Genomic DNA, 12,163 nt, shown 5'->3' on the forward strand with positions numbered 1-12,163 from the left:
GAACACCCGCAGATCTAGATAACCGCAGCCACGTCGTGTGATCTGCCTATATACTATTAACCTGCATTAATAAGGATAGATCTGTGTCTACCCTGAAGGAAAAATATTTGGTGTTCGTGGCTTAAATTGCACAGTGAAATAATTATAGATAATAATCTGACATGCAAATTGTTATTTCTACTTTCTTATCAGAGCAATTCAAATGTATGTTTGATGCCGAAAATGATTATAATGTTGGTGATCATTTTTTTTTCTCAATGTACGAATGCGAGAGCTACCATGTTTTTTCGCAATTGCAGCGCGAGATGTCGAGCTCACTGATTTTAACTGGTCGTGACGTTTTTTTTTCAAACTATTTCGCGATTGCTGCTTCGTTATGTGCGGATTCACGTTCAAATTTTCGTCTCTGTGAGGGATATATGTGAATCGGTAGAAACTCATTCATCCGCTTGTGAAATCGCGAAGTTCCACCGCTTCAAAAATCCAAAATCTTTGAATTGCATTCTACTGCTTCTTTTTGAAATATTTCAATTTATTTAGTCTGTTTCCCGACGGAACGATCGCGAAATTAAAAGAGAGGCCTTTAATTCCTCAGCCATAGTATTAGTAATAGGCGTATCGGAAAGAGAGAGCCGATAGTGATCCGTTCGGTGCACTCGTGTGTGTCAAATTTTCGAAATAGAGAATTAAATTGTCATGACTCTATTTTCGTGTATTCCCGCTTTCATTTGCGTATATCCGTTTTATTTTTACGCTCGAATAATCGGAAGTTAACAGAGACTTTAATCCATTAATCAGGATGAGAAAAAAATATGTTACATCGTCACCATTTATTGCGTGATATATTGGGAATACTGAGCAAACGTCGAGAATTCTACAATCCAATCTTCAATTTCGAATATTAAATACTCTTCCATGATTTCCGATAAGACCGAATTGCTCCTGAAAGCTTTATTTATTATTGTTTGTAGACACATTATGCACTAAAAGGAAAATGTTTTGTTTGATGTTACAGCTGACGCCGAAAATAATTGTAACTTGTAACGAAATTAACTATTTTTTTTCTCAAAGTGCATGAGAATGAAAAATGTCTTTCGCATTTATTGGATGTTCCATTTTGTAGGAGATAATTCTTTTCGGTTCAATTCCCTTCGTTTAATTTTGCACAGACAGACACGTCGTGATCTACGATCTACGATTTTTCCTTTGTGGGAATTTAATCCGAAACCTCTTTGTATGCTTCGCTTAATTAATTTTTTTTCTCCGTACGTACAGAACGCTCCGAAGCCCACGGGATACTTTGAATGTGGAATTGAATCCGTCCGAAGCCATTATGAATGGCAACAGTTTTAATTATCAACATTGAAAGTTTCGTTTCAACTTGTAAGCGTAAACGAGGTCTCGTTACTCATTTGCAGCTCAATTTGCGAATAGTATTGTGCGCGTCCGTGATATTAAATAACACCGCATGGATAACGAATTTGGAAACCCAACATCGAAATGTCCTATATGCTGAACGAGATGAAATGTAGGACTAAATTTAGGAGAGTGAGAGAAGTGAGACACAAAGATTCGTCGTCGTGTGCAACGCGATCATGCTGAGCCACGTATCGAATGTTCGTAAAAAAAAAACGTGGAAAAAAAAATTGATTGTATTTTTTACAAAGGAGATGGAAAAATTCATGGATGTTCCTCTCACGTATCTCCGACGATATTTTATGAAGGAAGGGACTCAATCGCTAACTCTCCCCTAACATATGTAACGCAATACGACCGTTTTCGCGAGATAAGTGAAATCCTTTGGAAGGGCCGACCGAATAACAGAGGGACGAGAGAGCCGGTTGAAAGCCAAGTGAAGGAAAGAGGGATAGAGGTGACGGACAAATATATGTATATATGTTGCATCCCCTTCTCGCTCTCTCTCTCTCTCTCTCTCTCTCTCTCTCCCCTTCCTCGAAAGACTTTCCGTGCAGGAAATACGATTCTCGATGGGAGATGTCCTTCGCTCGGAGTCTCGCATTCGTTTCCTTCCTTCCTTCCTTCCTTCCTTCCTCATTGTTCTTCTTTCCCTCCCTGCCCGATTTCTCCGTCGCGAGAAAACATTCCTCTTCTCCTCCTCTCTTTCTCTCTCTCTCTCTCTCTTGTCTGCGACGAATTGGGATGGCCGTGAGTTTCCGCCGGTGAATCGACGTTTTAACGGGCGTTATCCTCCAGTAAATCGATATAAGCGCGAGCCTTTAACGTTTGCGAACGAACGCACCCCTCTGATCCGATCTTCGGCGACCCTCGCCCCGAAGCGAGAGGAGCTCAAGTAGCAGCCAGCGGCGGCGGCCTGTCATCCTTACGAACGATCCCAATTTCATTTCCGATTCTCGCGCCCGTAATTCTCAGCCCTAATTTTTCCCGCTTTTCCTCGTCGAATCTCTTCCAACGCACGAACGCTCTTTCTCCCTGTGATACGAAACCACATCAGACGTTGCGAGGTGTCGCAAAAGATCGCGGGCAAGGAAGAAAGATCTTCGACGAAACGAGATGACGCAAGGACGACCAATAACGAGATACGCACGCACACACACACGAGACGGTGGCGAAAGAATGCACAACGCGAGGACATACGGATAGACAAACAGAGGCGGAGAGGGTTGCGCGAGAGACTCACCTGTTGCCGAACGATATCGGGAAACACGCGAGCACACCGCACTCATAGACCCTCTCTCATTTAGCGGCGAACGTGGAAGTAGAAAAAGACGAGATAGATAAACAGCGGCGATGGTTGTTGAACGAAAGGCTGACGAGAGGAACAGGAGGAGAAGAGAGCCGCAGTAGCGTAGAAGAGAGTGGCCGATCTTTCACGTTTTACGGGGGGTGAACGACGGCGGCGGCGAGTTGTCGAGCGCGGGTGGTACGCGCCCGTTGTACGCCGCGCCGATGCGCCGTGATGTCTCTCGCGGACACACTGGCGCGACCGAAGAAGATCCTGTTATCCTGTAAACAGGCCCCTTCCCTCATTCACCCCCGTTGGCAACTACCACCGACAGCAGCAGCGCGCGCGTTTCGTATCGCCGTCAACGACGACGTCAACGTCGACGGCGGCGGCGGCGAAGGATACGCGCGTGCGCGTCCTACGCCTAGCCTGGCTCCTCCGCTCAGGTCCTCGCCCGGCCAGGGTGTAGGCCTCTAGCCTGGAAATTATAGGTCTGGGCTGCAGGTAGATTGGCCGGTATAGTTGGTTAGGTAGGTAGATAGCTAGGACATACATATATGGTTGAGGAGACGGAGGGGATGAGATAGCGGTTGCTCCCGTTTCCTCTCGCGGTGGCACCGATAAAAACCATCGATACGCTCGACCGCCGATTCGACCTGATGACTGAATGACCGGCCGAAAGCGCCGAGTAGGTCGCGATGCAGCTCGTCCTCCCGATTCGCATCGTTTCGCGTCCTTTACGCAGGGGAGGGACGGCACGTTGCGTTTCATTCATAGTTTATTGTGAGAGATTCGGTCGTAAAGGAATCGCGAAATGTTCTCCCTTTGAAGATGGGTTTCATTAAAATTGGACAAATTATTTCGGTTCTTGTAGAAAAGAAAAACATATAATTGACGGATCGTCCCTGACGATCATAAGAACACGGGGAAAGATCGTCATCTTTGTGCAGTCAATTACAATTGATCGTTCAAAAAGGGCAATCAATTGGACTGATTGTCCCAACAGCGAAATTCTGCGGAACAATTTGCAAACCTGTCCCTCCTAATCGACAATGACGTGACAATTGGGAATTACACGTGTAACGAGGATGAGACAAGAAGCTCGATAATCGAAATCCTCCGATATCGAAAGTTTCGGCGAGCGAGGAGAAAGCGGCCGAGCGATCTTGTCCGGAATTTCGCGAGTTGAGTAAACGCAATCTCGGGGACGGTTTATCCCTTCGAGGCACACCTGATGCCATTATCGCGGCGCGAAAATAAATACGTAACGAGCGGCAGAATCGATTCGACTTTGTGATCGCGTCGCGGACGATTGTGCCTCTTCTTCGCAGTGTCTATTATTATGACTCTTCAGAATGCTGACGCGAGTTCGGAAGGTTAACGAGAGCGAGAAAGAGAGGTCTGGTTTCTCGCGAATGACGCAAGTCCGGAATTACGGTCTCGTCTTTCGTTCGCCGCGCGACGCCCTTCGAGGAGAATTTCGCCGCGGATTCGGACGTCACTCGTCGTCGAACGACACGTGACAGTCACGCCCGGGTATCACTCTGATTTTATCCGTCGCTCCGCATTGTAGCGGGGTTCGCGAGAGTCAACGAACCGATCGATAAACGACCGATCTAATTTCACTCGTGATTATGCTATTGTGTCGCGACGCGTCGCCTATTGTACATATCCGGTTCATTCGTTTCCCTCCTTCCTCCCGTCGGCGTTCCTGTCGACTACGGCGAATTTATATCTCCTAATAAGATTTCGGTCGCTCTCGAGAAGTCGCGCCCCGTTGACCTAATTCGATTTGAATTCAATTAAATTCTCTCTCTCTCTCTCTCAAATACGCTCCTCTTGGATTCTCTCTGTTCGTGTCGCTCGACGTAAGGTTGCGATCTCCGGCGATTAACAACGAGGAGCGTAGGTGGCAAAACGAGCGTTCGCCCTCACCCCCTCGAAATTCCACGTGAATAAACAGTAAAATTAATATAATACGCGGAACGAGCGAATAGCATTTCGAGAGTGGGCCCATAAATATTACTCTCGTCGGTGCTTTCCGAGTGTCAATATTAAATATTCTCTTATCGGCTTAGGCTGAAATTAAAATTCCGTCGAGCGGCTCCGTGATTCTCGACCCTCCCGAGAGGCTCCTTCGTTTGGCTCAGCTCATCGAATGTTACTGCGCCTCGACATTTCCGGAACGGAAGTTCACCGCGAATTTATTATTCGTTGAATGCGAGATCGATTCGGTGGCACGGGTGTACGCGCGGACAATCGGAAATAGCGGCGCAACATTTGCTAACGCTATTAGCACTCCCGCGATCGACAAGGTCGAAGGTGATGATGCATCATCGACGGCGGTGACGGGCGATTTCTCGCGGTCACTTCCAACACGAACGAAATACTCACTTTCTTTCCGCACGCATCATTCGATTGTGTCCAATTTATCACACGCTATCGCTCCGTCGTCGAATTTTTATTTCTGACGCGGCGATTAATTCGATTCAACGAGACCGAAGATCTCACCGGTGTTTCTTTATTCATTTCCATGTTCTTCCTGTTTTATCTCTCGCCTCAACTCGCGTTCTCAATTCCGTATTATTACCTCTACGACAAAAATGGTCGTATTTTTCATCAAACGGACAGTCAATTGCGGATAAAATATCAGGATTTTATCGACCTGTTTATACATATGTGTGCGCTCTACAAGAACCGTTTTTTTTTGGTTTTTAACAGGCTAAATCTCGGAACGTGAATCGAACGATGCTTTATTAAAACGTTATGACGCAAAATCGAGAGGGAGAGAGAAAGACGCTGTACCTTGAGATAATAATCGGAAAACGGAGAAAAATATGCGTTCGGAAAATGACGGTCGTTGCGGCGAACGGAGAGAAATGAAACAAGCATGTTGAGTCATTATTCACTTTATTCATTTTTCAAAATACGGCACGTCGCGGTATTGCTCCGACATCGTTATAATACCCACGTCCCAGTCGCGGAACTAACCGCGCTAATCGTTGCAACGCAGAATTAATCATCGTTTTCCGGTCGTATTAAATTCTAAGCTTCTTCAGCAGCGGTATGGCCTGAATTGCACATTCTTGTTACATAAACTTCTCTTAAAAATGTCTATCCCGGGGCTTCAACTTTTTTAATAAACCGTACTTCAATCCGCGCTTGGTTATCTCTTTATCTTTATCTGAAACTTTAGAACACGCTCATACACGCTCATACACTATATAAACCCAAAGAAATCTTTTTCTCTGCGCACGATTTCTGACGAAGATTTAAATGCAGGCTTATCCAAAATGTCATTTTATACAATATAATGAGTAAAATCGATAAAAAAATTTATATTCCGCGAGATCAAAAAGTATAGTTGTACAATGAAGTAAATAAAAGAAAATAATATATATAAAAGAGTAATCAAGGAAAACGCGGATCGCGAACCAATATCGCTGGAACCTTGGAGAAACACGTCATTGTGACGAAGAATTTGCGAATGACTCGAAACTCGTACGTAAACGCGAACGGCGTATGTACGCATTCGACATGCATATTTAGCACGCGAAACAATATTTATTTATCTATACGTATTTGCACGTCACGCAGGTAAGCGATATTTTTTAGACATTTCAATGGAAGCTGCGCGAAACAGCGTGATAAAATAGCGTTAAATGCAGGCGAGATGAAAAGTGAGGAAAAAGCTCTGCTGTAAAAGATATAAAAAAGATGCACCGACACTGAGAAAATACGAAAGAGGTAGCAAAAGAGAAACCGAGGACCATGAAATTGGCCTTACGTTTCATTTACGTTTATTTACTGTGATAGAGAAATGGTGAAAAATAAATCGCGAGTTGCTTCTTTCGAAACACAGATATTTCCCGCACATTACTGTTTCACTGAAGTTATAAAAGTATCGCAAGTGAAAATGAGAAAGGAATCCGATTCAAAAGCAACCGGATATATTTTCGAGTGTGTCGTGATTTCGGGGCAAGTTGATACGGCAAATCCATTCCTGTCAATCGCTTCCTCCCTATCAATCTATTCCAATATCGGTGCAACAAGTTTGTATTTCGGTTATTACTGAAAAAAAACATACGGTTTCAAGGATTCGTACTTGGAGTAAAAAACATAAAGATCGCTCCTATCGTCTTTATATAGTTAATCGCGACTATCCATATATCACGAATGTTCAAAAGACAGGTTCTAAGAACGTTTTAGAGATATTCGAATATTTCTGAGATGTTCCTGGAATGTCTACCGAATATTTGTACTATATGGGTAACTGTATGAAAAGCTTTACACATCAAAATTCGAAAAAGTATCGACTCCTCTCCCGGTCACCTTTTATCCACAGTTGGAAAAACTCACCTGACAGCACGCCATGCGAAAAGCGAGATTTAACTGGTGGCGGTGCATGTGATTACCGTCGTTATCAACGTCAACCAATTAACCGACAGACCAACCAACGGACTGACCGACCGACCGATTGATCAACCCCCTTCTACACTTCTCTCTCGTTCGGTTTCTCTCGACTGTAAATATCATTAATTTCTCTTTGCATGGGTGGTATCAGTTCTCGCACAATGGACTCCGTTTGCGATCCTGACTTCATCTTTCTCCTGCACTACTCAAGACGAAGGTTAGCTACATGGTATTCTCCGCGTGATTGCCACTGATTCCCCCGCTACACCCTCCGCTGCCGCCGTTTTGCTCTCTCGCGCGCGCTATTTTCCTAACCTCTCTCTCTCTCTCTCTGTCGCTTTTTCTCTCGTTCTGCCGCTCTTCGTTTCCTTTCTCTCTTCCTCGCTTTCGGATATTCTTTCGCATACACGCAACCATCTCTTGCTATCATGCAATACTATTATCCCTGGTCCTTTCTCTCTTTCCCCCTCCTTCTCTCTCTCTCTCTCTCTCTTTTTCTCTCCTCTTTCCCTTCTTCCTCGCACTTTTTCTTTCTCTCTTTCTCTCTCTCTTTCAATCTCGTTCTTCCATTATTTGAAAGGCACCGAAAAGAGAGAGAAGATTCGTCGAAATCTTCTCTTCATCGCCTCTCTTACGGAGAGACAACCGGACACCATCGTACGTCACACCTTGCACGACCTGTCAATAACATAACCTCTACGCTGAGCAACAGCAGGGTCATCGTCGTATCTTTTTGACATTATCGTGTGTTTCAGTAGTTCTCATTTATTGAATGGAGTGTCCGATGAATCCGATGTCGAACCTGATGACGACCTGCAGCGGCAACAAGCCTCCGTTTCAAACGCAAACAGGCTAGATGTGAGTTACCAACAGCAAGAATTCTCTCTCTCTCTCTCTCTCTCTTTTGATGATGCTTTGATTTAGAAAAAAAGAGCTATTAAACATTTTTTGACATGGATTTATCTCTTGTTACTCTCAGGTTTCTTGCATTATGCATATCTTGTGGTATTTACAACATTCTGTGTTCACGCGCAATTATATGTCAGTAACTTTATGCGATGTTTTTCAGAAAAAAGAGATAAGCTTCGCTATCAAACAGGCATGTGAAATAACCGACAGTTCCAGGAAACAGAATACATCAATCGTATCCATGATACAGAAGAGAACTATAGGATCTGCCTTTAATACAATTGAGAAATGTTGTATAAATAATAACTTGCTACCCAACAGGTTTGATCTGATATCCAACCACAAGAGTAAAATATTCTGTGGTACATACTCCAATGATGGAAAGTTCTTCCTTACTGCCAGCCAAGGTATAATGCTTGTTTCTAGCACAATATATACAAGAAAATATTATGCTTAGAATCGCTTTCGCAACAAATCTAATTTATCCTGTGTCTAATCGTATGTAATCTTGGCAGATAAAGTCCTGCATTTATACCATACACATAATGGTGAATTCAATATACTTAAAACAATACCTGCGCGGGATGTTGGCTGGAGCGTTTTGGACACCGCATTTAGCCCAGACGGCGAGAACATCGTGTATTCAAGCTGGTCTGAATGTTGTAAGTATCACCGAGATTGGATGATTCCATTTATCTTTATGCTTTTTTTCCTTTCTTTCTTCCGCTAGTGTATCAATGTTCCGTGTCCAAAGAAATTTCTACGCAAGAAATGCTGTCATTGAATCCTGGAGTGCGACGGTTTTGCGTGTTCTCCCTGGTTTTTTCTAACGACGGCCGCGAAATTCTGGGTGGCGCGAACTCAGGTTACCTCTATTTTTACGACCGCGGAAGCAATCAGCGAATATCGCGGGTTTGTAGAATCATAAAAGGGAGACTACGCGTGTTTGCGGCGCGTGTTCAAACTGTAATACTGGCTTGGTTTGCGTAGTTCGAAGGACACGGTGACGATGTAAACTCTGTTGCGTTTGCCGACGGATCCTCGCAGATTTTCTACAGCGCCGGCGATGACGGATTGTGCAAGGTACACCCGATTCGACTTTTTTTCTTCTCTTCAACGCTATCGAGTATCGCTAAGAGATTGAAGACTCGCACTACGTCCATTTTCACTGTGTTTAGGTATGGGACAGGAGAACGGTGAACGCAGCTAACCCGATAGCGGTTGGAACATTAGCAGGTCATAGAGACGGAATCACGTACATTGATTCCCGTGGTGACGGCCGGTATTTAATCACTAATTCTAAAGATCAAACCATCAAGCTATGGGACATTCGCGCGCTTTCCAATAAAATTGGCATGATGAACACTCGCAAAGCTATCAGGGACCTGGACTGGGACTATAGGTGGCAGCATGTACCTAAACGATGTAAGTAGTTGCTCGCTCAAGGGGGGAAAGATGGTGAAGAGAAAGAGAAGAGTCAGCCGGTGTTCGATGTTTCACTTGAAAGAGTGCTTTTCAGTGCGCAGAGCGAAGGAACCGATGGATGGCGACACCAGTGTCATGACGTTTCGCGGCCACTGCGTCCGAGAGACTTTGATCCGTTGTCACTTCTCACCAGCAGCCACCACTGGTCAAAGATACATTTACACGGGATGTTCGATGGGTCGAGTCTACAGTAAGTTTCTCGTTTACGTGAAGGGAAAACCGTCGCTACGTCGACGAACAATTCGATCACACACGATTCCCGATTTCAGTATACGACATTTTGACGGGGAAGATAGTGCGTAACTTGTTCGCTCATGAAATGTGTGTTCGTGACGTTAGCTGGCACCCGTTCTATCCTTACATCGTCTCCACGTCTGTAAGTAAGATCTATTCCGACGTTACTGCGAAGCACACATTGACGCATCGTTTGGCTGGTCTTGTTACAGTGGGACTGTAAGATGGTCAGGTGGCGGTACATGTGCGACGAGATGAATGCCCTGAATGACCGGAGACCGGAGAAAGAGATCAAAGTAAAACCACAACCACCACCACGGCGGAGCGAGCGGATAGCCGCGCAACGAACGAGACAACCTTAACGCGACTTTGTAATGTTCTTTTCCAATTGTTTTTACTCTCCACGAAATTGGACGGCTGTGCTTTCTCTCTCGGTCATTACCGAGAGTATATATATATATATATTCTCCGTGAGCGCGAGAGTGCATGTTGTACACAAGACTGAGCGAACATTCTCTCTGTCGCGCGATTACCTACCATTGACGCGCTTTAGAAGGGACTGTCGCCGTTCAATTCTTCTTTCACGATGCAGAAACGACCTGTTCCACGCAACGTTCAGGGCTTCCTCGCCTCCTCTCCGCGTCGTTTATAAGTGTTTTTTACTGCTAAGGAGGCGAGGTGCCCTGCTACACACAGTTCGTTTTTGTTGAAAAAGAAACGTTTTATCTTCTGCGACGATGAGTGCGAGATGCACATCCGTGTGTTTAACGAGACGACAGCGTATTATCTTTTACCGTTTTACCGTAGGCTCCGGTTAATGTAACGAGTTACGCTCGGTTATTATTCTTAAGTTGAAGGTTTTCACCTCGTAGACCTGTACCGGTGGTCCTTGCTTGAAAAGTGTCTCGCGTAAGACATTCTGACTGACTGTAAACTTAGATCTGAGTGTCTCTCTTTGAGACGAGCTTCAGTTATAGCGCAGACTATTCGGACAGAGCGCTCGGAATCAATTGAACGGTCACATTTGGGATTTTCGAAAGGACCAAAAGGTAAACGGATCGCCTGTTTGTCGAATAAGCGTTCGTTCAACGTATATGTAATTGTCTGAGTCGGGCGCGGCTGTCACTTTTTGTGTTTCCTTCTCTATAAAATTTACTCGAGAGGTTCCATAATTCATGGCATAATGCGAGAAAGATGGAAAGAATTTCCTTTTGCAATTTTACGTGGAATAGCTCGGACGAGCTGGATTTTCGATACAACTGAAGGTTTGTAAATCGTGCGTTGTCTTGAACGCAAATCCAAAAGATACATTTTATTATTTTAAGCAGATTTTACAGCCGTCTTACGTACATGCGTTGATACCTGTGTCCACATGGGTCAATAGGCGATTTTAGCTTGATTGTTAAGCTTTATCCCGATCAATTGTACATTTTTATTTTCGTGAAGGATGTAACATGTTGTTGGTTTAATAAAAATTTAATTATTATATAAATCGTAGGTCTGTAGATATTTAATCTTACAGCTTTCTCGGAGAGAATAAAAGCTGTCGCGTATCTTTGGAATTGTTTCTTTCGCTTAAGAAATTATTCAGTAAAAATAAAGATATCTTTTGAAATTGTGACACACACGCGCGTACACACACACACACACACACACACACTTTCTTTTTCTCTCTCTCTCTCTTTTTCGCTGCCAAACCAACTAATTCCATTTTGTAAAAAGTACTAGCTACCAATACCTACCCACGAGATAAATAGTTATTCACTTTGCATCCAAGTCCGGCATTAACGTTTGTAATTTAATACATGTAGAAACGACACAAGGCGAAACTTAACACGCGTAAGGAGAGAAGGAACGTACGCGCGTGCAATGCACTCGCTTTACTATATCGAATTCCGTGAACGACGAGATCTTTAAACCGGCATGACCTCTCGCGTCTACGGAAGCCAAGTAAAATAGGTGATAATTTATTTAACGCGTGAATAGGCAAGAATTTGGAAGCCGCACAAATCCCCGATCCGTCACAACTTGTATGAACCTCGAACATTTCGCGCTTGTATCACGTCGATAATTACACGATTCATTATGTTTTCTTTCTCGTTTCACGATTTAACGTTGTTGTCATATAGGCACGTATTAATAGCCATTTCTTGAAACTTGTCTCATGCGAAATAAATATGTTAAGTTGACTGTTGACACGGACTTGAATATTTTAGACCAGTCATTACAACAGGATAGATGTCGTAGCTGCGTAGGTTAAATTTATCTCAACATCGGAACAACTTTGATACATGCCACGTGTTTTCTTTCTTTTTGTCCTCCCGACGCTCAAACACGGCTAAATTGCGTGTGAATTCGCGATGAACCTGTACTTGACATCATACCCCGTTCGATCCTCAAGGACTATTTTTCAACGCG

General features: G+C 44.0%; 1 protein-coding gene across 1 annotated transcript; it reads left to right on the top strand.

Moving 5' to 3' along the window:
- Positions 1 to 7,173: 7,173 nt before the first annotated feature.
- On the top strand, positions 7,174 to 11,939 carry LOC106746051 (DDB1- and CUL4-associated factor 11). Its single transcript, XM_014622202.1, has 10 exons — positions 7,174 to 7,334; positions 7,873 to 7,975; positions 8,187 to 8,433; positions 8,542 to 8,688; positions 8,757 to 8,938; positions 9,017 to 9,109; positions 9,205 to 9,451; positions 9,546 to 9,701; positions 9,781 to 9,887; positions 9,958 to 11,939. The coding sequence occupies exons 1-10, from the start codon at positions 7,255 to 7,257 to the stop codon at positions 10,105 to 10,107; spliced, it is 1,512 nt and encodes a 503-aa protein (XP_014477688.1). The 5' UTR covers positions 7,174 to 7,254; the 3' UTR covers positions 10,108 to 11,939.
- Positions 11,940 to 12,163: the final 224 nt, after the last annotated feature.

Source organism: Dinoponera quadriceps, unplaced genomic scaffold (assembly GCF_001313825.1).
Source record: "Dinoponera quadriceps isolate SergipeBrazil2010 unplaced genomic scaffold, ASM131382v1 scaffold1782, whole genome shotgun sequence".
NCBI lineage: Eukaryota > Metazoa > Arthropoda > Insecta > Hymenoptera > Formicidae > Dinoponera > Dinoponera quadriceps.